We start from the raw sequence: 27,489 nt of genomic DNA, 5'->3' as shown, positions 1-27,489 counted from the left end.
CCCGGCCCAGGGGCAGCACCAGACACTCCTATTGGTTTACAAGGCAAAACAAACAACAGGCAGAAAGAAAAATGCGCAAGTTGCATCCCAGCTCTGCAGATCCCCTCCCTGCACGGGTGTTGATTGTATCCCTGGCGAGGCAGACCTATGAATAGACCATCCTGATGCTGCACCTAAGGCACACAGCTTGCTCCAGGCTAATGGGAACAGCCTGCAAAGGAGAGCTCTAACCCGTGTGATGCTTAAAGGACACTCAGTGAAGAGGAATGTGAGTCCCACCCGGGCAGGAGCAGATGGGCTGGTTCAGCAGGGAGAAGGGGCCCAGACTCCCCAGGCAGTCTGTTCTGCCAGGACACTGCTCCCACCGTGGGGCTGGGGCTGCATCTTGGCAAGGGTGCAGAGGGACAGCACCCACCTCCACAGATGGGTCTGCTGGGGCCACACCAGGCTCTGCTCCGGCTGCAGGCTTGCAGAGTCCTGCAGAGCTGCATGGGGCTCCTCTTGAGAGTGGTGGTGCTCATGGGGCAGATGGTGCTGCTTCTGCCCTGGCATCTCTCTGGCCCTCGTCCTGGGAAGGTGGAAGGATATAGTGATATTGCTCCGTGGCACCGGGTGCAGCGCAGACGCCAGCAACCCCTGCCATCTGCACACAGCAAACACCAGCCATTGACCTCCCCAGCTGTGCCACACATCCTGCAAACCCTCCTTCCAGCCTGCCCCCGCTCTGGGCTGCCTGGCCCCTTCCCTACCATTCACCCTTCTCCAGCCCAGTGGTGCCCGGGGTGAGGGACTGGTACCAGCTCTGTGCACACTCATGGTAAACAGCCATGCTGAGCACTCTCTGTCGCGTTCCCCGGCCTCCCGGGCGGAGACAGCTACCGGCTGCCCTGGGATGTTGATGTGTGGGGCCCTGGGCTCGCATGGTGTATTCATCACTGCCCCTGCGCTTGTCCCTCCACCATCTCCCTGGCTCTTTCCCCGCCTCAGCAAAGAGCCGCCGGGGCCGAGCTTGCTGCTGGCGCGCAGCCGGGAGCTCCAGCCCGGGGCCTCTGCAGGGCCCCGGGGAGAGGCGCTGCGCTCCCCCGGGACGGGGTGGGGTGGGGGAGGCTGGCAGGGGAGAGGCTGATCCACCCGTCACCTCCCGGGGGAGGACCGGCCCCGGCGGGTTACCCAGCCCGCGGCGCTCTCAGCCCTGACCCATGGAGGCTCGGGGGCTGCGCTCCGCGCTGCGGTCCCCTCCCTCCTGCGGCGGCCGCAGACCGCTGGGGAAGCGCCAAGGTGCGGGCGCCTCCTCAGTGCTGAGGGGCCTCTGTGCCTCCCCCCTACCGCTCACAGTGCCCAGGGCCGGGCCGGGTGCCACAGGGCCTGGCGGGGCGGAAGGACGAGGACCAGGGCTTGAGGGCAGCCGCCGGTGCCTGACATGGCGGCGCCCCCGCCCTCAGGGTGACGCGGGGAGGGGGGGGGGAAGCGTGGTGCGCGCTCGCGCGTGCGCGGCACCGGGACTCTGTGGGGAACGCGCACGCACATAGCGCGCACGCGGCCGCCAGGGGAAGGGGGGGGGGGAGAAACGGTACGTCTCGCGCATGCGCAGAGGCGCGCCCGCCCGCCCGCCGCCGGCGCAGCCGCCCCCGCTCCCGCTCCGCCGCCGCGGCCCCCGCCCCGCCCGCCCCCGCTGCCGCCGGTCCGCGGCGCGCCCGCCCCTGGCCGTGCCCGCGGCCGCGCGGGGTTGCCCGCCGGAACCCGCGGCGCGCCGCTCATGCGAGACCCCCGCGGCCCGGGCAGCGCGCAGCGACCCCCGGCCGGGCCAGGCATGTGAAGATGTCAGTGGGCTGTGCATGCCCTGGTGAGTGCCGCGCGGCGGGGACTGCCGGGGGCTGGGGGCCCGTTATGGGGCGGGAGCCGCGGTGGTGTTGGGGTCTGGCTGTGGGGCTTGGGGCACCGTGGCGTTGGTGTTGGTATTTGGTTATGGAGCTGGGTCTCCGAAGAACGGGACTGGAGTCCAGCTATGGGGCTGGGGTCCCCCCTGCGTTAATGCTGGTGTTTGGCTGTGGGGCCGGGTCCCCGAGGCACAGCTACTGGGAGCTGGCTGTGGGGCAGGAAACAACTCGGCGCGGGTGCTGGGATTCGGGGCTGGGGTCCAGCTGTATATCAGGGGTCAGCGAGGTGTGGGGGCTGGGGTCCTGGCACTGTAGTGTAGCCACTGGGTGCAGCCACAGGGATGTGGTGCCCATGGTATGGCTGCTCTGGTCTAGCTGTAAGGGCTGAAATCTGCAGGGTGCTGGGGTCTGGCTGCAGGGCTGGTACTCCACCGCATGGGTCCTGGAGTCCCCTTAGTGTGGATGCTGAGCTCTGCTCATGGAGCTGGGACCCAACAGCATGTGTGCTGGTGCCCCACACTACGGGTGCCAGTAGTAACCCCAGGGCCGGGACCCTGCAGGCAGGGTGCTGCGGGGACACTGGGCAGGTGTGCAGTTAGCAATGTGGGGGGTAACCGTGTAACCTTAGACCCCCATGGCCAGGGCAATAGCTCTGTGGGGTGCCCCTCTCCCCACGTGGGTATGGGGCACAGGGTCCTTGGAGGGGCTTGGGCATGCTGCTGGTAGGTGTGGGTGCCCCCCTCATGGCTATGCTGGGGTGTCTCCACTACCCTGGCCCCCATGGGCTGGCAGGGCTGCTGGGGTACCCTGGAGGTGTGACGAGTTGGTGAGGTCTCAGCACTGGTCAAGGGTACTGCCGTAGGGATGCTCACCCTGAGGCCTGGGGCAGGTTTGGGGATGCTGTGCTGGCTGCATCGCCTGCTGCTGTGTGCAGGATGTTGCTGGGGGCAAGTCAGGGCAGGGGTACCGCAGGGCTGCTGGAGCCTTCTCCAGCACCAGCTCCCAGTGGAAGGCCCCAGGGAAGGGGCTCTGCTCTCCCTGGGCAGTCAGCACTTGGGGTCCCTCCAGGGGAACAGCAGGGACGCCTCTCATCCCAGCTCCTTTGACAGTGTTCCAGTGCCTGGTGATCCTGAGAGCCTCCTGCCAGGCTGGGACCCTCATGCTGGGGGGGCAGCGGGATGCAGTGACAGTACATGGTCCCTGTGCACCCCCCAGCGCTGCCTCCACCGAGGGGTTTGCAGCTACACCCTGGTGCGGGCAAGGGGTGCCCCTGCGCGGCGGCCCCCCCTCCCGTGCGCTGCCTGCGCCTCTTCGCCGTGTTTCCATGAAGGCAGGCGGCCCCTTCCCCCATCCTCCTCCTCCATCTCCCACTGGAAGCTGCCAGAGCGCTGCTTCCTCAAGCAGAAAGTCACGTGAACCTCCCTGCGAGCCAGGCCGAGCAGCCACAGCACCCGCACGGCAGGCACCCCGCACCCCGGGGCTGGGACCCCCTTCCCGGCACCCCCAGCCTTGGCGTCCCCCCCTGGGCAGAGATGAAGCCAGAGTGGCTGCGTCTAACGGCAGAGCCCTTCGCATCCCCCGGGAGCTGGCCCCGTGCCACCGGGAATGTCATCGCCATGTTGGTGGGCGCAAAGAGGGGGGGTCCTCCCTCCACGCAGTGACAGGGAGGGAGCCGAGGGGTGACCCCGCCGCTGGGAGCATCCCTGTGGATGGCTTCGTGTGGTGGTGGTGTCGCATCCGTGTCCCCCGGTGCTGGAGGACACGCGGGTGCGTGTGGTGTGTGTGCACTCGCGGGTGCCCCCGCCGCTCCCCCCGCTGCCCGCCGGGGCTGGGTGGCACATCCAGAGCCTGCGCCCCCCTCCCCCTTCCCCTCCCCGGACTGTTTATCGGAATATAGAGAAAACAAGCTCTGCCGCTGGCCTCCCGCCAGCCAGAAACATTTAATGAGCCGCTGCCCAGCCTGCTCTGGGGCTGCATTAACTTGGAGGAGTTTCCTGCCTGGGAGCTGCTGCTGGGGGGGGGGGGGTTCTCAGCCGTGCCCCCTTAGAAACTGTGCCCTCCCAGGCGGGTGACACGGTCCCTGCCGTGCCAGGGATGCATCCTGCCCCACTGCGGCTCCTCTTGCACCCCTCTCAGGGATGTTTCACTGCTCCTCACCCTGCTCTGCAAGAGCTTTGGGGCAGGGAGGTGCTGCTTAGCCGGGAACCTGCTGTGGTTCTTGTGCCTGAGGGTGGTGGGGAGCTGTTGGGGTCAGTGGGGATGGGGGGGCTTTGGCCCCCACCCCAGAGATAGAGCTGTGAACAAGGAGAGCGTGGCAGGCTGGGTGGAGGAGGCACAGCAGCCGTGGTACCGGGGTGCCAGGAGCAGGGCTGGCTGCTCGGTTCAGCCCTTTGCAGTGGGCAGGCCTTGGCATCCAGACCCTGGTGGGGTCCTGGCCCCTGGGGTGCTGCTCTCCCAGCATGCACCACGCTGTCTTTTGTAATCTTTTATTATGATCATTATTTGTCCCCCTGTAGTGTTGGTGTCGGTGAAGAGGGGGGGGAGGAGGGGAGCAGAGCCCTGTTCCCCCCCCTGCAGGGATGGTTCCTGCTTTGGCTTCATGGCAGGGAAGCGATGTTCCAGAGGTCAGCACCTTCCCTAGGCTGCCTCACAGGGAGCCTGCCTGCGCAGCCCGCGGGCAGGAGGGAGGACTTCCCAACCCACGCGTTTCAGGTCCCAGGATGGATGTGCCCGGCCAGGGGACAGCCCTTTGCCATTTCCCTCCCTTGTGCGGGGCTGGTGCTGTGCATCCCCCGCCGTCACGAGGCCGAGCTGTGCCACATGCCTCCTGTGACAGATGCACTGGGAGAGGGATGGCAGGCTCAGCACTGTGGCGTGGGGGTCAGGCAGCCCCAGTGCGTGTGGGCTCTGGCTCTGAAACAGCCCCTGGGGCTGCCTGGCACCTTGGGATGCACATGGGTGTGCTGTGAGCGAGTCCCAAGGCCTCATCCTGCACGTCCATGTGCTTTTGTCCAGGCTCTCTTCGTGTTGCTCGTGATGCTTGGGTAGACCGTGCCATCTACCCCACTCTCTTCTGTGCAGTAAAGTGGCTGCCCAGGAGATGCCACTTGCATCATGTTGCTTGCCTGTACCTGGCACTATCTGGCAAAGTCAGGATGGGGTTGTGGCTATGTGGTGCTTGACAAAATGTTCCTCAGGGTTTTGGGCACTGGCTTGAGGCTGAGCACATGGCAGCACTCCCTGGGGTCAGTGCGAGCTCACCCTGCTGCCAGCTCCACTTTACCCAGGGAAATGTGGATGGGTTAGTGGTGGGCTCAGCACCGGGTGCTGGTGCCAGGCTCTGATTTTACTCCAGAAATGGTATTGTCTGCTCAACACAAAGCTGCTGTGAAAGCTGCTCCCTTGAGCAGTGGGTGCATGCAAGAGAGCAGGATGACACCCCCAGGGCAAGCAGTGCTCGTAGCCAGCAATGCAGGGGCTGCACGCCCCCAGTCAGGGCAGGTACCTCCTGCCCATCCCCTGTGTGTTCAGCTCACTCCTGCCACCTCCTTCCCCACTGTGCTGTGGGATTCCCCAGCCACATCCTTGTTGCTTGCACACACAAGGTGCGGAGCTGTGTCCCGTGCCAGGAGCGCGCTGGCAGCACGTGTGCCTATGCTCGACGGCTGCTGGTGCATCCTGGGGCAGGATGTGCCCTGTGCAGACACAGGACGTGCATCTGTGCATGGCTGGCACAGCCTGTGACAGCCCCCAGCTCCGTGAAGGGTGACACAGGTCCTGTGGGGCTGCCATGTGCATGGTGTGGGTGCAGCTCTTCTTTACCTTCTGCCCTGGGGCAGCTGGGCTGGGTGCCCCCTCCCCGGGTGGTGGTGGGTTCAGGCGGGATGGGGCTGGTGACGGTTATCGGCCTGCCTGCAGGCTGAGGCTGTGGTTTCCTGCCGGTGCCAGGGGTAGGGTGCTGGGGAGCTGGCAGGGCTGCCAGGGGGTTGCTGGGCCCCTCCTGGAGCAGGGATGATGGCAGCCATCCACCCAGGACCCCTGGCCTCTGTCCTGGGGGTTCTGCTAGGCAGGGACGGGGTGGCCACAGCAGAGGTGATGTTGGCAATGTTTTGGGAGGTTTGCTGCAACGTGGGATGTCCCCCTTGGACAGGGGTGCTGGTGGGTGTCAGGAGGGACAGGGTTCCCACAGAGCTGTCAGATCAGTCCCCCCCCCCCATAGCTTCTTGTCCCCTTCCCTCTCAGGCAGGTCACTGATGGGGGCAAACGTTAGACCCAGGGCATAATCTCCCCTGTTGCAGGCATCAACCCCAGCCCGGCCCTGATCCCACCCTGCCCGTGCGGTGGCTGATAACTCCCTGTCCACACCCCTCTTTAGCTCCTTTCTTGGGGGGGGGGGGGGCTGTGGGGTGTAGCTCCCTCCCCCTTTGCAGGGTCTTGCTCTGACCCTGGCTTTGCAGGATCCGCAGGCAGGTCCCAGAGGTCCCTTTGCACCAGGGTGACAGTGCCTTTCCCCAGGATGGCCCCACAGTGTGGGGGTCACAGGCATGAGCCGGGGGGACAGGGACAGAGCCCTGCTTTCTGTGGTAGTGTCGGCCCCATCCCTGCTTCTACACACCGAGGGGCTGGTGCTGGGAGCACAGCCAGGTTTGTGGAGCCGGGCTGGGACGCAGTGGGCAAGGGCTGTGGGGTGTCAGCCCCCCGCGGCAGGGGCAGCTCTGCACCCTCCTGCTCTGCACCAGCCGTTTGTGCCACCCTCTGCTCCCCCATGCATGCTCCTCCAGCCAGGGCCGCGCACGGGGCTCCCCTCGAGGGTCGGGGCTACCCCTGCCCACCCTCCCTTCCCCTGCATGGCGCTGGGAGCAAGCTCTTGCGCTGCCTCCTCGGCAGTGGAAGGAGATGGCAGCACACCGCATGGCGTGCACGCAGCTCTGCCGGGTACGGGGCAGGCCCGGGCACCCCGACCTGCCTGCACCGACCGGCCCGGGGTGAGCCTGGGGCAGCCGCGGGCAGGGGCAGGCAGCAGCAAGGCAGCCAGGGCTCTCTGCCTGCCGGGGATGGCAGCACAGAGCTGCTGGAGGAGCCCGACGAGGGGCAGCAGTGACTGGGGTCGGGAATGGGGTGCTGCCTAGGCACGGGGGATACGAGGCTGCCAGGAATCCTTGCGGAGGGGCATTTCCCCACTGAGGCTAGGGAGACGCCGTCGTGCTCCTCCCAGCTCAGCGGCCCTTGCCAAATCCTCTGGGCAGCCGCAGCGTGCCAAGGCTCTGTGCCTGCTGCCAGGGTATGCTTCGGTCCCCCTCTAACCCCGGGCTGCCCCTGAGCTGGGTGGATGGGGCTGCATGTCCACTCGTGGTGGAAGTTGGAGCATTGTTGTTCCCTAGGCAGCCGTGTCCCTGCTTGGCCTAGCTGGTGGGGAGGAGGCGGCCTCTAACAGGAAGGACACGCATGTTAGCAACGAAAACACGGCCGCGAGAGGAAGCAGAAGTGATGCATTATTGATAGAGCTATTTGATGCTGCTATATTCGGAGAGCTGCTCTGGAGCGCTCGGCAGCACTGTGTGGGGAGTGCAGGGGGGGTGGGCTCTGTCGATGGAGACTTACCTGCACTGAGTCACCTGCATGTGGCCATGGGCCTGGGTGATGTCCCCTGCCTACTCCTGGAGGGATTCCAACACAGGAGGGCATGGTGACGTGTGGGGGATACCAGCTCTCTGCTTATCCCTGGGAGTTTGGGGGGGCAGCTCCCAGCTGCGCAGGTCTCTGTGGAGGGGATGGAGGGGGAGCAGCAGGCCAGGGACTGGGGCGCTCTGCGGGTCTGCATGTCGAGAGCTGTGCCTTAGCTTCCCTTTAAGCAGCAGTGCCTGTGCCTTGGAGAAGGTGCAGGTCTTCTCTGGGGACAGCGAGCAGATGCAGGATGCTGGGGCTGCACAGCCATGCTCCATGTCACCCCCTCCCCACCATGGGATCCCAGGCCAGGAAAGGGGCTGTAAAATGAACCATTCCTGTAACATGAGCAAATACACCTGGAGCCTCTGGAGGAGCCTTAAAACCCTGCAGCTCTGGCAGGCTGGCCCTGGGCTGCTGCCAAAGGGGCCGGGGCTCACTGCTGCGGGTGGCCATGCAGTGGCCATGCAGGGCAAGCTCTTGCAGGACAAACGTTTCAGTGTCTCAGGGACAGCACGGGAACGCTGAAGGGCATTTCCCTGGTGCTGTGCGAAAACCCCTTGATAGCAGGACCTGCCAAAGCTTGTTTTTGGACTGCGCCTTCCCCTCAGACCATGTGGCCAGCCAGGGACTGCTGTGGCCAACCCATCGTGCCAGAGCAAGGTGTGATTTGAAGGTGGACACTCTGTATGAACCCTGTGTGCTTTGGGGTCCTGCACCCTCTGTAATCTTTCTCCACCTCCTCCATTTGGAGGGGATGGTCACTTGGTTGCTGCTTGTCCAGTGCTTGGGTACTCGACTCCATCCCCTGTGCGATGCTGAAGATGAGACCCCGTAACTTTGCACCTTGGCCTGGCATCTGTCTTTTCCTGCCAGCCCCTGGGCTTTCCATGAGCCTCTGGGTGTCTGGAAGCGGTTCTGGTTTTGAAGGGTTAATCCCAGGAGCCCCCAGGATCTGCTGCCTGCCCAGCATGACTCACCGTTGAGTTTCCAGCCTCCCCCAGGCCTGTCTCCTGAGGAAAGATGGAGCTAGGAAAGATGGAGCCATACCTTCTCCAGCCAAAAAAGGGGGCCCCTCCTGGCCCAGGCCCCCCTTGATCTGGGCGTACCTAGCTTAAGGGGGAGGAGAAGCCCCTCCTTGAGAAACAGGGAAGCAAAGTATATTTCTCTTTGAAAGGTGGTAGGATTGGTGATAGGGGTGCGTGGCTGTTGTACTCTTGAAAGGGGGCTCTGGGGTGTGTGCATCGCCACAGGCTGTATCTGCATGCATGTGACGGTGCCCCACTCTTGCTGCTATTCGGACAGTTGCAGGAGGTTTGAAGTGCCAGGCCAGTCTGTGCCCCTGTGCGGGCTGTGCTGTTTGCAGAGCCAGCGGGGTTTTATTTCTATTATTTTTTATGTAAGCATGTGTCCACATCCCTGCGCTGTGCCTGCCGGGTGTCAGTGTGAGCATGCCCTGCCTCTGCCGCCCTACTCGCATGGGATCCCTCACACTGCTCTGTGGGCACAACGAGCCCCAGCCACAGGGATCACAGAGACCTGAGCTTCCCTGACTGCCACGGTGCCCACCGGCTTCTTCCCATCTGCGTGTCCAGGGTACATCCCTCTGCTCACTTCTGCTCCTAAGTTGCTGCCAATTCCCTGGCTGAGACCTGCACTGGGTGTTGGAACAGGGCTGGGCTTTGGGGAACCCAGGCAGGCGTGAGGCCCTCGTGAGGGGGAGAGTGTGGGCTGGGATCCAGGGGACGCAGTGCCCCATCACAAAAAACCTGGGAAGCTGGAATCACCCCCTGCTCCCCCTGCAAGCACATCATGAGGAAGGGGCTCCCCCCACCACCGTTGCTGCCACACACGCTTCCCAGCTGCATCCCAGCCCTTCTGCTCTCCATCCAGCATCTATTTAATTATTAACTCAGCTATAACCATAAACAGCTGGGGCTGCTGCAGCCACGTGGACCAGTCCAGCACTGTCGTCAGAGCTGAGCAGGGACACGTGAGCAGTCCCAGAGGGCTGCTGAGCCCCGGGATAAATGGCTTGGGGCATGTTTGCTGTGGATGTGCCAGGCTGGGGACCAGTGGGGGCTTCTCACTGGTCTCCTTGACCATGGCATTGGTGCTGGTACTGGGGAAAACCACCCCTTTTTGGAGTGTTTTGCAGTAATGGCGTGGTGTTGAGCGCTGGTGGATGGCTGTGCCTCGTGTATCCTTGAGCCCTGGAGTGGGAACGGGATATGAGCGGGCTGTGTTTAATGGCCTGTCTTGACCAGGAGGGCTGCACGATGTCATAGCTGTCACTGGTGTTACAGTCGGCGTGGTTTACTGGCCTGACGATGGATGGCAGGTAGCAGCCTGCCGCATCTCACCTGCTGACATGCAGATAACAGGCTGGCAGGGTGATGGGCAGCGTATCAGGGCATTCACAGCATTCCCCATGTCCTGATCCTGCAGCGCCAGCGGTGTGGGTACCTCCAGCTACATGTACCTTTCTTGGAGCAGGGCATCACCGAGGCTTTTGGGTTTATAGTTAGTTTTTCTCTCTGTTTACCAGGGTTTTACAAAGAGCTCTGCTCTGTTTATCCATGTGCTCCTGCAAAGTGCTGCTCACTGCAAGTCAGCCTGCAAGTGGAAATCGGGCATGGTGATGTGATGGGGACCAGCATGGGAATGGAGCCTCCCTCAGTGTGAGGGACAGGAACAGGGGGATACTGCTGCAGAGCTGGTCCCAGCCAGCAGCACACCAGGTTGGGGATCAGGAGGCTGCCCCCAGTGCTCCGCAGGTGCAGGGCTTTGGGGGTGCACAGCCAGAGAACACCCCCAAAACCTCATGACTGAGGTTTTATGCACTGTTGGGGGGACAGGTGTGCTTGGTGGGACCTGACTGGTTCTGCCTGTGTTATCCCGCAGCTGCTGTTCTGGGGAGGGGATGGGGTGTGGGCCTGGTGCTGTGAGTGAGGGGTGTGGGAAGGTGCCTGTGCCCTGGAGGGTGCACACCCGGCTGGGGTGTGCCAAGAGGTGTTTGGGAGATGGGCGAGTGCATGCTGCCCGTCAGTGTGTGCAGGGAGGGATGCACCCGTGTGTGTCTGTGTGCCTGTGACAGCCTCTTGTGCTGAGCCTGGTGCTCCCACCGGGAGCTGGGGGCTGTTGAGCCTCTGGGGTGGGCCAGACTGGATTCTGGGGTGCTGTCCCTCGCCCCTGCTGCTGGGTTGGGAGTGGAGGTCTGTGCCAGGCTGATGTGCAAGAGCAGGCGATGCAAGCTTGCGAGAGGCAGGTGTGGGGCAAGGGGGGAATGGGAAAAATGGGATGGTTTTCAATGGAAATTTTCATAATGGAGTATTTTTTACAAAAAAAAAAAAAAATTGTACATTTCCCTTTTTTGTAAACACTCCTGGTTGGAAGAGGTTGGAGTTTTGTCAGGGAAGGAAACCCTTTGGGTCTGTTGGCAATGGTAAACCATCACATTTTACACTGAACACCCCCTCCCCGATGAAACGCTTGTATTTTGTTTTTCCTCGCCAGAAACTGGGAGAAAAGGGAAACAAGTTTCACAGGGAAAAAAAATAACAAAACAAACCCTGGAAACTTCAAAGCAAACCCAAACCAAACTAAGGAAAAGGTGTATTTTTATCCAAACTTTGCCGGGGGAAGGAAACCTTTTCCGACGGGGACCGACTTCCCCGGCGGGACCCGGCTCCTGCGTCCCCCATCCCGGGGGTGCCGCTCTCCGGGGCTCCCCCCTCCGGTCCGCGGGGCCGAGGACCGGTGCGGGGGGAGCGGTCTCGGTCTCCGCCGCCGCAGCCATTGTGGTCCCGGCCGCGGCGCAGACAAAGGAAGCGCCCCCGCCCCGCCCCGCGCCCCGCCCGCCCCGCCCCCGCGGCGGCCCAGCGCCCGCCCGCCCGCCGCCCGCGCCGCACCGGACCCCCGCCCGCCGCCGCGCCGTGAGTCACCCCGCCCCCCCGCGGAAGTTTCCCGGTCCCGACCCCCCCCCCTCCCCCCCGGTGGCGGCCCCGCTCGGTGCGGAGGGGAGGGAGGGGAGGGCCGGGGTCCCGCCCGCGCCGCCCTCGCGCCTGCGAAGTTGTGCGCGGCCGCACCGCGCCGCCGCTCCCCGCACGGCCCCGGTGCGGCCCCGGAGCCCCCTGCCCTCCCGCACCGCTGCCTGCCCCGGAGCCCGCCCCTTCGCCCCCGCTCCGGCTCCATCCCTGTCCACAGCTCCTCGCTGCCTCCCCGCTCCTCTCCCCATCCCTACACAGCTCCCCCGTCCCTCTCCTCTCCCCCAGCTCCCCTGTGCATCCCTGACCTTTCCCAGCTCATCCCCTCCCCACCAGCTCCCCTGCTTGTTCCTCCCCTCCCCGCCTGTCTCCTCGCTCCGTTCCCCAGCTCTCGGCTTTCAGAGAGGCATCCCCGGCCCCGCGGGGTGCTGCCGGCAGCCCCCATGCCCTGCCGTGCCCTGCTCCATCCCAGCCCGCAGCTCTCTTTGTTCTTCCCCTGGCTCCATCCCCTGCCCGAGCCCCCTGACAGCTGCCCCGCACCCTCCCGGTCCCCCCGTGGGTGCTGTCAGTGCCGGTGCCCACTTCCAGGGGCTGCCCGCTGGCCTCCCCTCACTGCCCGCTGCAACTTCATCCTTGCTTGCATCTTGGAGGGGTCCCGCCAGCTTCTCGCGGATGCCTCGAAGGGAATCAGAGGTCCTGGGGGTGCAAACACAGGGTGGCCCCACAACTTCTCGCAGGAGCTGCCCACTGGGGGTGTCCGAGCCCGAGGGCTATGGGCAGAGGGACTCATCTTCCCTGGTAGACAAAGCACTGTCTGGACTCAGGGCAGCTGGAGCAGGGCCTGGGCTGGGGGTGGGTGCAGGATCCTCAGGGCTGGGAAGACTCAGTGCTGCAGCTCCAGTTTGAGAATCAGCATGCTGGGGGTACAGAGGGGTGTCTTATGCGGGGGGTGTTCCCCTGAACCCCCCCAGCACAGCATGCTGTGGCAGGCTGTCCTGATCTCTGGTGGCTGGCCTGGCTCTGACCTCCATGGGTCGCATCCTGCCCGCCTGCCTGGGATGGGCGATAAGGGCACTACGGCAGTGCCACCTGGGCTTCCTCAGCTCAGGCAGCTCTGGTCCCCTGGCTGCAGCCCGGGCTGGCAGGGGCCAGGCGCCGTGACAGGAGCCTGTGGAGCAGCTCCTGCCAAGACTGGTGCTGCAACAGGAGCCCGAACAAGAGGTGGTAGCCAGTCCCTGGGCGAGGTGTGAGCAGTAGATTCAGGAGCCATGGGGCCCAGAGTGGTGCTCCCCCCCATATCACAACCCCCCTGCTGCTTTCTTTTTACCAGGAGGGGCTAAGCCAGCTCGTGGGTGCCCAGCAGGGTGGGAGCAAACACCTCTCCCTGAGGTCTTCCCAGTCTCTTCCCCATGCTATTGATAGCACCTTGTCTTAGCACCTTAGCAGTGACTCCTCTAGTGTCCGCCAGACATCGGCTCTTGTGGCTTCTGTTTTAAGTATGGGTAAATTTTGGTGTCCTTATTCCTTCTTTAAAGCATCAGGTTTTGGAGTTTTCTCGTTGTGAGAGAATTGTGGTTTTCACTGAAGGAGAACCAAACGTGGTCTTTGCTCTCCTGATTTTGTAGAAATCCCCGGTCTGTGATCCGAGCATGCTTTAATGACTGGGGAGGGAAGCGCCGAGCAGAGCCACATGCAGGTTGTGCTGCTTGAATAAGAGGAAAGTTGTGATCCAAGGGGGGACAGGCTGGCATTGGAGGGTTTGGTGGTGCAGGTTTTTTCCCCTTGCCTGCAGCAGGTCACACCCCATGTAAAATAGGAACAGGCCAGTGAAAAGCCACAGAAGTTTGCTAGGAGCAAAGGTGCCCCAGGCTGGGGACTTGGAGCCTCTTTCCACTTCTCTTTGAAGAACAATGACATCCCCTTGTGTTGTGGGAGCAGAGGGAGCTGGAGTGGGAACGGGATGTGGGCAGGCTGTCCCCTGCCTGGCAGGGCGGCAGCAGCGCTTGTCCCAGAGTGATCTCTCCCAGCATGGCAGCCTGCCACGTACCTGCAGCTCTGCACCGGCGTGAGCTTGAGGTCAGCCTAACAAACACAGGTCCTGTGTGGTGGCAGAACACTGCAGCTCTTCTGGCCCTTTCCCTTAGAAACCTCTCGTGCTCCGAGCGACCTGGGGATGGTGTGCTCCTGCCCTTGTTTGCGCCATGTGTGTTCACGGGTTGCAGTGGTTGCTGCGCTGAGGTTTGCTGACCCACTGGTTGCTGTTTCGGGCCGACTGGTGTTACAACAGGGGATGCCCAGCAGAGAGGATTTCCCTGAGGCTGTGCTGCCATGGTGGAGATGGTTTGTACAGCACTGCTGGGGCCGGGAGCTCAAGTTGGGCTGCTCATGGCTTGGGAGCACCAGACAGGTGTGATTGTCCCTTCGCTCCCTGGGCTTTTGGCTCCATCCCACACTGGTCATCCCAAGCCCCAGAGTCAGCGGCAGCGTGTGCTGCCAGCACAGTGGCACGGTGGGTCCAGCAACCGCAAGTGTTTGCTCTGTCCTCAGTGCTGCCAGAGCCTGCCCGTCCCTTGCTCAGCCGCTCCCATATCGCCTCTTGACTCAAGTCCTATAGAGAGAGAAGTTCAGGCTGAGCGGGGGGGCAGAGGCTTGCCCCGACAGCCTGAAGAAGCAATGGACGCACTTTGCAAGCTGCAGCGAGCAGGTTCCCACCGTGCTCTCACTGTTTCTCCCATCCATGCGTGGTCTGGACCTTGGGGCAAGCGTTGCACCCCAGCGTCGAGGTTTGCCCCTGGGCACACGCCGCCCTGGTGCGGGCAGCTGAGAGGCGCCAGCTCCCACCGCATCCCTTCTTCGCAGCAGGAGTTATCCAGCATTTTTCCCCCTCGGAGCGGGCAGCTGGCTGCCTGCCAGGGCTGCGGGGCTCCACCTAGGACGCAACATGGAGCGAGACGGCTGTCAGCGGCCCCGCCGCCGTCTCCAGAGACTACGCGTCCCAGCGTGCAGCACTCGGCGCCGTCGGCAGTGGCGAGGAACGAGGTGGAGCATTGCATCCCGGGATCGTCGATCTCCATGCACCACGTGGGGGCTGACAGCCTCCGGCGGTCCGAGGCAGCGGTGCTTGGGGCCCAGGATCGAGCTGGGAATCCCCCTTTGCTGACAGAAGGACAGACCTCAGCCTCTTGCTGCCCTGCCTCAGCTCCGGCCCTCCCGGGCAGATCCTGCCCCCATGGAGGGCTGCCTCAAGCAGCAGTCCCACAGCACTGTGTGGTTTTGCTCCACCATGTGCATGGCAGGCGAGGAGCCGGCAGCAGGAGCAGAGATGCTGGTTGCAGGCTCTGCAGGGCCATCGCAGTGGTTGGCCATGGCTGTGAGATTTCCCTTCCTGCTGCAGAGCCTAAAGAAGCTTTGAAGATGAAAATCCTAGTTTGTCAGGAGGGTTGTTTTCATGGGATGCTAAAAAGGGTGGGTTTTTTCCATCCCCAGGGTTCCCACACCATGTCGTTTATTGCTGATGCTGCCCCAGTGTGTGCTGTGGGAGGGTTCGAGACTGATCACTGCAGGAGCCCTGCAGGGGCCCAAGGTGCAGGGGTCTGAGTGAGAGGGAAAGTGGCCAAACTGTGAAAGGTGCATTCCTGAGGCTGAAACCGGCACTGTTTGATTATGGATCGTCTTTGAGGCGGCGAGCTGAAAGAGGTAATTAGGGACAGTGGGATATTTCCCCGAGAGTCGCAGGAAATGACTGCTTCGTGGTAAGTTGATAGTAGTGGAGCTGAAACTGGGTTATCTGTGGGATTGCATCTGGGGCTTGCAGCCTTGGACGTGATTCAATTTTCAGTCTGTTTTGCAATTGGCAGGGCGTGCTCTTCTCCCGTTTTCCCTCCTGGAGAAATCCCCATCCACGTGTCTGAATCATTGGAGGGCTGAAACAGGAAAGGGGAGACTCCTGCCATCCCTGGGGTTACCACAGGGCAGTGGGGGGGTCCCCAGGGGACCCCACTGAATACCCAGCTCCATAGGGGCCCTTCCTTAGAGACCCTGGGCTCCAGCACACCAGAGGCTGTGGGGCTGCTCTGAGCCTCGACCCAGAAATCCATATCCCAGACCACGCTCTCCTCATCTGGTGCTTTTTGGATAGTGTAGCGTTGATCACTGATGTTCACCATAATGTGCAGTTCCGTAGTGCAACCTGGAGCTGGGACGCGCATCCCTCCCTGCTGCCCTGCGCTCAGGGGACACCATGCACGGCCACGTGGTGCAGGCAGGGAGGCAGCTTGCGGTCAGGATAAGCTCTGTGGCTGGCTCAGATGCGTGGCTTGAGAAGAGTGAGAGGGTAATCCCTGCATGCAGCAGGGTGGGTGGTGCTGCAGGTTTTGCCTCCATGCAGATCAGGAATAAGTGGTGTGCTGGCTCAGTTCGGTCTCTGAATGCCACTGGGTCCATGGCATCATCCCATGGTCTCTTCCAGGAGCAGTGTCTCTTATTCCCTGGAAATCCTGGTGTCCTGCAAGCTTCTGCTGGGTCAGTTCTGCGTTTTCAAAGCAAATGGGGTTGCTGCAAGTTGAGATTGTCACTGATGATGGCTTGTGCCATGCCTCAGTATGTGCTGCCTGGGTTCCTGGGTTCCAGTTTAACAACGACATTGAGCTTTGTGACTGGCCTCTCTCCAACCCTTCCTGAAGCAGAGGAGAAAGAAGACATGAAGGCAGCTTTGTGGGGCAGACCACGGACTGCTCCATGTGCTTCTGCCTGCTCCATTGCTCTGGATGCTTCTCTGTGTTTGCCCCACAGCCCTGCCAGATTCCTGGGCAGCAGGCACCATCCCTGGGCAAAGCCACATGAATCGAGAGACACTGCCCTGCACCCGGCGGCAGCCCTACCAGCGGGGCTGGGCTGGGAAGATGGATTTCTTGCAGCTATCAGGGCTTCCACACCCCGTCGAGGCAGCCCTGCAAAACAATGCCGCTATTTACACTTTAAAGCCTCGTTAGGCAGCCAGGAAGCAGGCACGGTGCATGCCGGGAAGCATCCACAGCCTCTAGCGAAGGCTGGCCTCTCTTCTTCGCCTCCTTTGGGCTGCTGGGAGGAGCAGGATGCTCCCGGCTGAGCCACAGCCCTGCGGCCTCTTTCAAGCCTCGCTTCTTCATTTATCTTTATCATATTTAGGTTTTTTTTTAGCCTCTGTAGCCCCTGCCTCGTTGCTGAGTGTTGCTGCTAGCACGGGGTGCTGGCTGCCGGGCCAGGGATCAGTCCTGCTTGGAATGGGGAGCACAGATTCCTGCTGGCAGCCACAGGTATAGGGGTGGGATGCGAGCACTCATTCCTATGCTTTTGTCCTCAGCAGCTCCTTGCTGGTGAGGCAGAGCGAGTGGAGTGCGGTCCTGCCTGCATTCCCCTCTGTTCTCCTTGCCAGGCACGGGAAGGCTCTGTGTGTCCCCTGCCTGGGCAGGCAGCTCCACTCGCAATGCCTGGTCTCTTCTGCCTGTGGTGGCTCTGCAGGGTGCCCACAGTGCTCTTGACTCCTAACCAGCTCTGGGGGCTTGGTTAGGGTTTTAACTGTTCCTGCTCCAGCGAACCCACTGGGCAGTGCACCGGGAGAGCTTCCTGCAGGGAAGCAGAGGGGAAGGCAGGTAGAGGGCTGGGCAGTGCCGGGCTGAACATGAGTCATGGGCAGAGCGCTGCTTTCCCTTCCCATGCACCCACCTACACAGAGCTGCTTCCTTGCTCCGGCTCTCCTGGCAGCCCTGTGCAGTGCTGATCAGCTCCATCCTGCCCCCAACCGGGGACCTGGCCTCAGAGGATGCTTAGCTGGGGCATCCCTCTGTGGGGTTCCCTTCTCCGGTCTCCCTGCTGAGGAGGAGCCATGGGGCCAGCCACAGGCACTGTGCTGTCTGCCCGGGCCTGTCTGGGCTGGTAGCTCACCAGCTGCAGCGTCAGCCTCATTTTTTGCCTTGCCGACCATGCACGTGTTTTTGTGGAGCTGGGTGAGCGCCTGGGGATGGGCAAGGGAAGCCGCTCCCATCAGCTTGGGGTCTACAGGGGCATCGCGCACCCAGATGCCAAGCAGCATCCCTGCTTGCACTGAGCCTGCCTGGATCCTGCCTGGATCTTCTGTGCTTGAAGTAGGAGGCATTAGGGTCATGGGGGACATCAGCTGGGCCAAGCACTGGGCTTGGCTGGGAAAGGGCCGCATCTTTGGGTCTGGATCATGGCACCTGATGGGATGGGGTTTGCAGGGAGCTAGGGAGCCTGAAGGGGAGAGGAGGTGATGGAGGGATCTCACAGACCAGGCAGCGTGACCCTTGTGTGGGTGGAAGTTGGTGTTGATGCTGCTATATATTAACTGTGTTATTTCGTGTAGTGTGTGTGGTGTGTGTACAGTGAGCGTAGGATCGGGGCAGCCTGTATCAATCCTAAGGCTATTGTTAGCCTTACTTAAAACCACTGAATCCTGTACCATATTTTGTGCTGTGTTAAAAATAATACTTGATCAGGATGCCGCTGTTGCTGAGGTCACATAACAGGCTCCTCTCCACTCCTCTAGATCCTGAGATAGGTCACTCAGCGAAGCCCCAGAAGCAGGTTGTGTCCATATTAACCTGCTTGGGAAGGTCCAGGATGGAAATGGATGCTTGGGCTGGAGCAGTGGGCTGGCTCACCTACTGTCCCACCTCCAGGAGCATGGGGCTAGGGAACAGCATGAGAAGCAGAACAGATGGAGAGTGATGTGTGCCCTGTGTCTCACCAACTTATGAGACCTTCCTGCACCCCAAGAAGCAAGAGGGACTGAGGACAGCAGGAAACTGTGAGGGCTTTTTCCTTCCATCTCTCACTGGTGAATAAAAACAAAGCATTGAAGAGCGAGCCCTGCTGGGTCTGAGTTTTTTCTGCCCCCTCAGAAGACATGGTGACCAGAAAATGGGCAGTGCAGCTCCTTCTCCAGCCACTGCTCTCTCTGCCTACAGAATCAGTTAATTTCCAACAGAAGACACATGCTTTTGGGAGGTTTGCTATGAATCAAGCATGCTTTGACATCGTGTTGTTCAACAGCAGCACAGAGGAGATGGCAGTGCTGTGCTTCTAGTGCAGTCCCAGTTGAGCTGTCATTTCCGTTGGGCACAAGTTGACAGGGGTAAAGCAGAAAGCACAAATTCCCTTACACCAGCGCCGAGCTCCCTGTTAAAGAAATGTTTATCTGTGAGAACACTGGGTAAGAGCAAGGGGCTGGCGTTGTTAGCAGCTAAATGAGAAATGGTGCCATGCCCCACTTTTCCTCGCTGCGGGCGGGCAGGAGCGAGGAGCAGGAGCAGTGAGCCCCCAGGGACTGGTGTGTCCTGATGGGGAAAGGCTGGGTTTGGCTGCTGCAGGGAAACACAGTGAGAAGGCACCAGGGTCCCAGGAAGACAAGGATCAAGGAGTGAAATTAATATTTCCTCTGTTGCAAGTTGGATTTAATGCTGAGGAGGTGACTCCCTCTATTTTTGACTGGCTCTTACTTGCCTGTGATTGCTGTGGCTGCAGGCTTGGGATGACAAGTGGCTCAGCAGTGTTGATGGTGATGCCTTGGTCATTTGGGCTCCTGTGTTAGTTAACAGACTGCACCAAGCTGGACATCTTAGGTCCCAGAGCTGCTGGCACTGCTTTCCTTAACCCTGATAGTCTTTGCTCCTCTTCTTCATCCATTGCGGCCAGGTGGTTGCTCCAGTCTTGTCCTTGTGCTCTTCCCTGCAGCTTGGCTGTGTGGTGATGTGCAGTTGGGCAGCAGTGCCTCCTGGATGCTTCTCTCCACCAGTGGGCTCGCTTTCTGCAGCGCTGGCAGCCTGTGGGTGTTGAGAATTGCCTAGCCCAAGGCTCCGGGCACAAGGGCAGCTGATGGGGATCCCTCCTTGTCCCTATCCAGCACCCTGGCGCAGCCGACTTCGTGCCCTGCGCCTGCAGCGCAGCATGGGCAGACGTGCCTGTGCGCGGCAGTGCCGGCTGAGCCGGTGGAGCTGGAGCTGCCTGGCCTGCCGCCCACCGCTGCACCCCATCCAGGTCAGCCCGTCTGCCCGGCTGTGCCGGGGGGGAGCTGCGTGCCTCGGCAGCGCCCGCCACAGCGTGCCGGGTCCTGCCAGCCGCGGGGTGTGCCGGGACTACCGTAGGGAGGGGTGATGCAGTCGCCGCTCCCCGAAACCTGCCCTGGCAGCAGGAGGGGGCTGCTGAGCATGGGAGCCCCTCGGGAGTCTGGATGGGGCCGGCCATGCAGGGGTATCCCATAGGAATCCTTGTCTCCCACTGACAGGCCAGGGGTCCCCAGGTTTCTGTCAGAGATGGGTGCTGGCTTGCACATGTTGTGTGCCCAATCGCACCCCATGGTCCTCCGTGGGTTCCTTGTTCTTTGCCCCAGTGCTGGGGGGCACAACGAGTGTTTGGGGTGATTTGCTCAGAGCTGATGTGTGGTGGGATCTCTAAGTCCTCCCGGAGCCAGGCAGCCGCTGCCTGCCTGAGCGAGCGGCAGATGGTGGCTGCCTGGGGACCAGCCATCCGTCCCTCCGGGTGATTATTCACCCGTCACCATGACGATGGAAAGGTCAGCAAAAAGATCCCGTGTGATTCCAGGGTCGGGTCGGTGGGATTAGGAGCAGCATGGGAGGGGGGGCTGGGGGAGGATAGAAGGATAGGGCCCAGCCAGTGTCTTCATTCCCCTTACCTTGTCAGGGGCTGTCTTGCTCTGGCACCATCCCCAAAGCCAGGCCGGCTAAGAACTGGCAAACTGGGCACCAGTGGAAGATCCCTGGGATGGTGCTGGACCCCTCTGGCTGCTGATCCGGAGAGCTCAGTCCTGATCCTGTGGGTCCAATCCTGCATGGGCAAGACCTGGACCTGTGTGTAGGGTGAAGGGGCTGGGCTGGCATCAGGGGGGAGCAGAGGCGGGGTGGGGCTGTACTGATGGAGGCTTGGCTGGTCCTGCATCCTTCCTCCTCCTCGCAGCAGGGTGTCTCCTCACAGGGTGCCCGCAGTTGACCTGTGTCCCCTCTTTCTCCCCAGGCTGTTCCTCTAAGTCGTTCAAGCTGTACTCGCCAAAGGAGCCCCCGAACGGCAACGCCTTCCCCCCTTTCCACCCGGGCACCATGCTGGATCGAGATGTGGGGTGAGCCGGGGCCTGGGGAGGGGTCTGCGGTCTGCACCCTAGGGTGTCTCTGTCAGCATACAGAGAGTGCAGTGCACAAACTGAGGTAGCACAAGGGGAGAGGGGATTGGAGCAGGCGCAGGTGGGAATGAGGGGAGAAGTGGTGATATTTGGGGTGAAGAGAGCCTCCAGGTCCCTGAGCTCTGTGGGACCAAGCCCCTCGTCAGGCCAAGCCCCTGACATGATGCAGGACAGGAGCATTCTCAGCTCCTGCCAAAACAGCCCCTTCTCCAATCTCCGTCCTGCCTGGCACCATCCCCAGCTGCAGAGGAGCTGGGCATGTCCCTAGAGAGCCACAGGTCTCATACTAGGAGCGGAGGAACACCAGCCAGAGCCCAGTTTCAGGAGTGCAGGTCACCCTATGGGGCTGTCTGATGTCAGCAGCCAGGCTACAGCCTGTACCATGTGTGGGGTCTTGCCTCCAGTGAGCCCAATGCCTGCTGCTATAGGCAGGGAAGGGGGAGCTGTGGTGGGCAAGGAGGGAGTTTCCCCCCAGCACTGACCTGCCTGCATCTCTTTCCTCCCCAGTCCTACTCCCATGTACCCACCGACGTACCTGGAGCCTGGAATCGGGTAAGCACAGAGGGCTGGCAGGGACCCTGCTAGCAGGGGAGCTTGTGCCCATGGCGGGGGTGCCTTAGAGGGCCAGCACTCTGCTGGCTGGGGTTTGGGAGGGGATGCTCTGACTGCCCAGCCCTGGAGGGGCTCCACCATGTGCTCAGGACCCTTCCCCACTCTGTGGCTGCCTCCCCCCCTGACTGCTCTGCTCTCCGGGCAGGAGGCACACGCCGTACGGGAACCAGACTGACTACAGGATATTTGAGCTCAACAAGCGGCTGCAGAACTGGACAGAGGTGAGGAGCTGGGCAATGAGGGGTGGGAGCCAGGGTGGGAGCATGCTCCCGGCTGTGTGTTTTGGGGATGGGGTCCTGTCTGCTGCCTGCCCTCACAAGCTTCCTTGGCTCTAGCAGAAATCCCCTTGGCAGTGGGGTCCTGTCCTGCTGTGCACGTCCCCAAGTGCCTTGTCCCTCACTTGGCTGTGGGACAGGCCTCATCATGCCCATATCCATCAGCCAGGAATGCAGCCTTCCAGGGGCTGAGCATGTGGCTGCTGTGCTAGGCATCCAGAAGGTCTCTGTTGGTCTGTCTGCTTCTCCTCCCCATAACCTAGCATCTATCTGCCATCCCCAGGAATGTGACAATCTGTGGTGGGATGCCTTTACCACGGAGTTCTTTGAGGATGACGCCATGTTAACAATCACTTTCTGCTTGGAGGATGGACCAAAGAGATACAGTGAGTACCAGACTGAGTCCTCCTTCCCCAGGGCATTATTGCCCCTCTGGCAGGAGACACGGTAGTTGTGCTGCACAGGGGGATGTGGGCAGGGTGTTAGAGCTCAGCTGCCTTCAGCCAACAGGTATGGGGGATGCTTTACACCCACAGCCCCAAGGCACATCTGCGTGATCCAGATTTACTGACCATAGTTTCCTCCTTCTCCCACTCCAGCGATTGGCCGGACTCTGATTCCCCGTTACTTCCGCAGCATCTTTGAAGGGGGGGCCACAGAGCTCTACTACGTGCTCAAGCACCCCAAGGAGTCCTTCCACAACAACTTCGTCTCGCTGGACTGTGACCAGTGCACCATGGTCACGCAGCACGGCAAGCCCATGTTCACCCAGGTACTGGCTGTGCCCATGGATTCTCCTGCCCCTCGTGGCTTGGTCCAGTGTGCCCTCGTGGTGGCCACAGTCCTGTGTGTGCTCCTGGTTTTGGCTTGCATCAGGTCTTGTGGCAGGTGGGGACAAGCCACCGGGAGGGTGTCCCCAGTGTGCAGTGGGTTCCCAGGGGATGTGGGCTGGGGGAAGTGGGAGCAGCCTGTGCCTGACCCTGCGCCCTGCCCAGGTGTGTGTGGAGGGGCGGCTCTACCTAGAGTTCATGTTCGACGACATGATGAGGATAAAGACGTGGCATTTCAGCATCCGCCAGCATCGAGAGCTCATCCCTCGCAGCATCCTTGCCATGCATGTGAGTACCACTCCGGAGCTCCCCTGGGGCACGAGTGATATGGGGCTGCTGTCCTCTTCATGCAGCGCAGGCTGGGGGACCTCAGCCCTGACCCCCATCACAGGCAGGGGCATAAAAGGGCCATCCCCAGTCCAGATGCAGCTGAGTCGTCTGTATCTCTCACTCCTAGGCACAGGACCCCCAGATGCTGGACCAGTTATCCAAGAACATCACGCGCTGTGGGCTCTCAAACTCCACACTCAACTACCTCCGAGTAAGTGCGCATGAAAAGGGAGGGATGCAGGCCTCCTCCTGGTCTGGGGTGGACCTAGGGAGGCCACCTCTTGTGCTCCAAGGTGCCCGATGCCTGGCTGCCCTGGGGTGTGGGGGGGCAAGGGGGCAGGCTCTCCAGGAGGGATCATGAAGATGGGCTGCAGAGAGCTGTGGGTCAGTGGGTCTGCTGGGGCCTGGAGCATCGTGATCTAACCCTCTTGTCTGTCTGCTCCCTGCAGCTCTGTGTAATCCTAGAACCAATGCAGGAGCTCATGTCACGGCACAAGACCTACAGCCTCAGTCCCCGGGACTGCCTCAAGACTTGCCTCTTCCAGAAGTGGCAGCGGATGGTCGCTCCGCCTGGTGAGTCTCACACTGCCTGCCCTGCTGCCCGTGGGTCTCCAGGGCTGTCTGATCAGGCCCTGTCCTGGGCACAGGCTTTTCCCAGTCCCAGAGCCCGTCCCTGGCCTCGTCTTGTGAGGCTGGGGGCAGTGGGTCAGGCGGCCTGCTGCCCCTCCTGTCCCCACGCTGGGGGGACGGTGAAGCTACAGTGGGGAGGAGGGTGGTGGTGATGCTGCCCTGGGAGGCATGTCATTGTGGACAAGGGGCTGGAGGGCACTGACTCCTTCCCATTGGGACTGACCATGTCTCCCTCTTCCACCAGCGGAGCCAGCACGGCAGCAGCCAAGCAAGCGCCGGAAAAGGAAGATGTCGGGGGGCAGCACCATGAGCTCCGGTGGGGGAAACACCAACAACAGCAACAGCAAGAAGAAGAGCCCAGCCAGCACCTTTGCCCTGTCCAGTCAGGTACCTGTAAGCATCCCGTTTCCATTCTCTCTTCCTCCCCCGGGGTGGAGGGGAGGGCTCCCTGCCCCAGTCCATGGGGATGTCTAGGGCCAGACCCCTGGGAACTGCCTGAACAAGCATCCCCCAGCTCTCTCTGGGTGGTGGGGAGAAGAAGGTGTCCCAGCTGCCTTCCCTGAGCTGCTTCGCTCCCCTACAGCGGGGTGAGGATGTGCTGCCCCATGCAGTGCCCAAGCCTCGGGTCCTACGATGGAGATGAGGAGGTGGCCTCATGGCTGGGGAAAGAGACTACGGTGTTTGGGGGGGGTCTGGCGGCCCGGGCTCCCCCCACCTCGATTATGTTTCGGGACCGTCTCCCCTTTCAGGATGTGATGGTGGTAGGCGAGCCCACGCTGATGGGGGGGGAGTTTGGGGACGAGGACGAGAGGCTCATCACCCGGCTGGAGAACACACAGTTTGACGCCGCTAACGGCATCGACGACGAGGACAGCTTCAACAACTCGCCGGCGCTGGGGGCCAACAGCCCCTGGAACAGCAAACCGCCCTCCAGCCAGGAGAGCAAGTCAGAGAACCCCACGTCGCAGGCGTCGCAGTAACGGCCCCCCCGCCGCCCCGTGGACTCAGTCCCAACCGATCTACCTGTACATTTGCAACGGAGAGTAACTGGGAAGCGGCGAGGTACTGGGGGCAGATCGGCGGGTGCACGGCCAGGCGAGCAGCCCCCAGCCCTCTGCCCCCGCCGCCTCCCCGCTCCCCCCACGCCTGCCTCCCCGCCGGACCCCAGTGCAGGGGTGGGTTTCCGGGGCTGTAGCTGCGTTATTCCCTCTTCTCCCTCTTCCTCCCTGCTTCTTCCCTGGAGAGCTTCTCATCCCTGCCCCCCGATGTGCCCAGCCCCTGCCCGCTGGAATTAGGAGGGAGGTGTCGGCAGCAGCTGGCATGACCGGGAAGCCGGCAGTGTGCTGAGGCAGTGTATTGGGGTCTGGCACAGCCCAGACACCCTCCTCTTCCTCTTTCCCCCCTGGGTCCTATGGCTGGGTTTTGCTGGGCAGCCGCCTGCAGCGGGGTTGCGCATCCCTAGCCCAACGTGGGGCTGATGGAGGGTGTCCAGTGACGGAAAGCCTTCCCTGTGCCGCCAGCTCTGCCACGGAGCCTCCTCCATCTGGGGTCGGATCCTGCTGCACTGGGGTGGTGTTGAGGATAAGGGCCTGTCGCAATCCCTGCTTTCCTGCACCCTCCCCTTCCCCTCGCTCCCAGGGGCAAGAGCGCAACAGGGTCAGGGGGGACTCTGTATAGAAGAAGTGTGTGGTGGGGGGGCTTGATGGAGCTGGATGGGGTCACAGAGGACCCACACCTCTGCTGTCACTCCCTGCCCCTGTGTCCCCTCTGCCCTGCGTGAGTCTGCCCGGGGCCCCTTTGCAGCCCCTGGTACCTCCTTCTTTTGTCTTTTTTTAAGAAAAAGAAAAAAATAATATTATTAAAATTGTAAGTTTAAAAAAAGGAAAAAAAAAAATGGGAAAAGCCCCCCCCTCTCCCAGCCCTTTCTCCGGTTCCCCCCTCCCTGCCATGAGCCCTCCCACCCTGTCCTGACTTTTGTACAGGCTTCTTCTCTTGGGAGTCTCGTTTTATATCCAGTTCGGAGAGCTTCAAACCAAGGAGAGACTTTGCAGACTTCCTTTCTAAATCCCTCCAGGGGCCGGGGGGGGGCAGCCCCCCCCGCTCCCCCTCCTCAATGTAAATCTTGTGTGCTGTTGTCCCCGCTCCCCCCCCTCGGGTTCGTGTACCTCGTGCTTGTACATTTCCGCGCTGTAGACAGTGTGTACGATACTGTTCTTTCAATGTGTTATCACTAGAGCAGGTGCCTCCATCGATGTTAGGGGAAACGATGAGAAAAATAATAATAATTTTGGGGGTTTTTTTTTGGTTTAAAAAAAAAAAAAAAGGAAAAAAAAAAAAGGAAAAAAAAAAAAATCCCTTCCAAGGCTTCTTCCAAGGAGAAGACGGGAGGTGCCGGGGGAGGGCGGCTGTGCTCACCAGCTCACCCCAGCAGCCTCGGAGGGGGTGGCCGGGGATCGGGTCCCCCCGAGGTGGGGTTGCAGCGAGCGCTGGGGTGGGGGTGGCTGGGGTGGGGGGTGCGTGTGCGCGTGCAAGGGTGCGTGTGCGAGAGGTTTGTGTGTGTCTGTGTGTGTGTAAGGGACCCGGGGCCGGGGGAGCAGCCCTGCGGGGTGGGGGGGTCGGGGGTGCACCCCGCTGTCTCCACCAGAGCCCCCCCCCCAGTTCTCACAGCTCGTGTCCCGCTGCCCCGTGGGGCCGTGGTTGCACCCTGTGTCTTGCCCACTCGTGGCTGGGACTGCAGGGGGTGGCCGAGCCGGGAGGGGGGGATGTGCTGCGTCCCCCCTCCTGCTGCTGTCCCTGGGCTCGGGCATGAGATGGGAGCCCCTTGGCTCAGCCCTGGGCTGCTCTCGAGCCCCATATGCCCGGAGAGTCGCCTGCATCAGCTCCCGGGCCCCTCCAGGGGCAGCCTGGAGGTGGAGGGCTCAGCCCCACATCCCCTTTGCAGGGGGTTGGCTCCAGGGTGGGAGCCCGGCGTGGTGGGGAGAGGGGCTCTGGTTTGCAGTTAAGGTACGATTCTTGCTGCCAGACTCTGTGGAGGGTGCAGGACCCTCGCTCCCCCCCCCCCCCCCCCCCCCCCCCCCGGGCACACTGAAATGCCTTTTTGTTTCTTTTTTGTTTTGTTTTGGGTTTTTTCCTCCTCCCCTCCATAGTTTGTGCCATTTATGAGTCATGTATGGTACCAATAAAATGACTTTTCGGTTTGAGGCTGTCCTGAGCGCTTATTCCTGAGCATGGGACCCGGCTGATGCAAGCAAGGGAACCCCCCCCGTGTCCCCTGTGCCCTGGCAGGGCGGCTTCTGTGCTCCCAGGATGATGCCGGCTCTCCTTGGGCTCCTGGTTCCCAGCCAGGCTCCGGCCGGCTCCCTGCCATGCCGTGGTGGAAAGCAGAAATCCCAGCAAGGACAGAGCACAGGGCTGCTGGGAAACCGCCCTGTCCCTGAGCCAGAGCAAACAAGCAGCTCCGGGCCTGCCAGGATGCCAAGGTGATGGGCATGTATCCTGGAGACCTGCTGTGGGAATGGAAGCAGCAGCGGGGCAGCAGTGGAGCAGTGTGGAGGTGTTCTGGAGGGGAGGGTGGTGGTGGCACAAAGGAGGGGCAGGTGAACCCCCCCCCCAGAGAAGGAGGGACAGCAGCAGCCTCCATGGGGGGTACCCCAATAATCCAGAAGCTGGGTGCCTCTGTGCCAGCACTGGGGGCAAAGTGCTGGACCCCAGTTCCCTCAGACCAAGGCAGACAGCTAACCCCAGAGGTGGCTTTTTGCTGTCCCTACTGGGTGGGGGGCAGCTGGGTCTAGCCCCCAGTGGGGGCATTGGGGACACAGTGGGCTAAAACTGGATGTTTCATCTAAAGCACCCCTCCTGGCCAAATGTGTAAATGGGGTGTGGGTAATGGTGGGGTAGGGGCAGATCTGGCAGTAATGCGGGAGGAAAAAGGAATTCAGGGGAAAGCAGGCTCTTAAAATCAGGCTGATGGGGAGGCAGGAGGATGGTTCCATGTCTCTGCAGCCAGGGCAGCGATGATACTTGCACCAAGAGATGCCACCTTGCTGTCCTTCCCTCTGACAGGACTGGGGGCCAGGGGGTTGCAGGATAGATGTG

The 27,489-nt window shown here is 61.7% G+C and overlaps 1 protein-coding gene across 2 annotated transcripts; it reads left to right on the top strand.

Annotated features, from left to right (window-relative positions):
* The first annotated feature begins 1,712 nt into the window (after positions 1-1,712).
* Positions 1,713-26,592, top strand: LDB1 (LIM domain binding 1). 2 transcript variants are annotated; one of them, XM_061458951.1, is made up of 11 exons: positions 1,713-1,843; positions 20,555-20,657; positions 21,225-21,269; positions 21,475-21,550; positions 21,888-21,990; positions 22,204-22,376; positions 22,600-22,722; positions 22,892-22,975; positions 23,214-23,337; positions 23,639-23,781; positions 24,144-26,592. In XM_061458951.1, exons 1-11 carry the CDS (start codon positions 1,819-1,821, stop codon positions 24,372-24,374), a joined length of 1,230 nt encoding a protein of 409 aa, XP_061314935.1. In that variant the 5' UTR covers positions 1,713-1,818; the 3' UTR covers positions 24,375-26,592. The 2 variants fall into 2 exon arrangements, with proteins under 2 accessions (XP_061314935.1, XP_061314934.1); XM_061458950.1 differs by having other exon boundaries at positions 23,639-23,787.
* The last annotated feature ends 897 nt before the right edge of the window (positions 26,593-27,489 follow it).

Source organism: Pezoporus flaviventris, unplaced genomic scaffold, assembly GCF_033815535.1.
Source record: "Pezoporus flaviventris isolate CSIRO_AGI_PZ_B2104156 unplaced genomic scaffold, CSIRO_AGI_Pfla_v1 ptg000029l, whole genome shotgun sequence".
NCBI classification, from domain to species: Eukaryota; Metazoa; Chordata; class Aves; order Psittaciformes; family Psittacidae; genus Pezoporus; species Pezoporus flaviventris.
Note: the sequence above shows the minus strand (reverse complement) of the source record. Positions and strands in the feature narration are given on the sequence as shown.

Coding starts and splice junctions, on each gene's coding strand:
- LDB1 (XM_061458950.1), top strand. CDS start 1,819: ATGTCAGTGGGCTGTGCATGCCCTG. Junction 21,551..21,887: donor GGCTGCAGAACTGGACAGAG/GTGAGGAGCTGG, acceptor TGCCATCCCCAG/GAATGTGACAATCTGTGGTG. Junction 21,991..22,203: donor GGATGGACCAAAGAGATACA/GTGAGTACCAGA, acceptor CTCCCACTCCAG/CGATTGGCCGGACTCTGATT.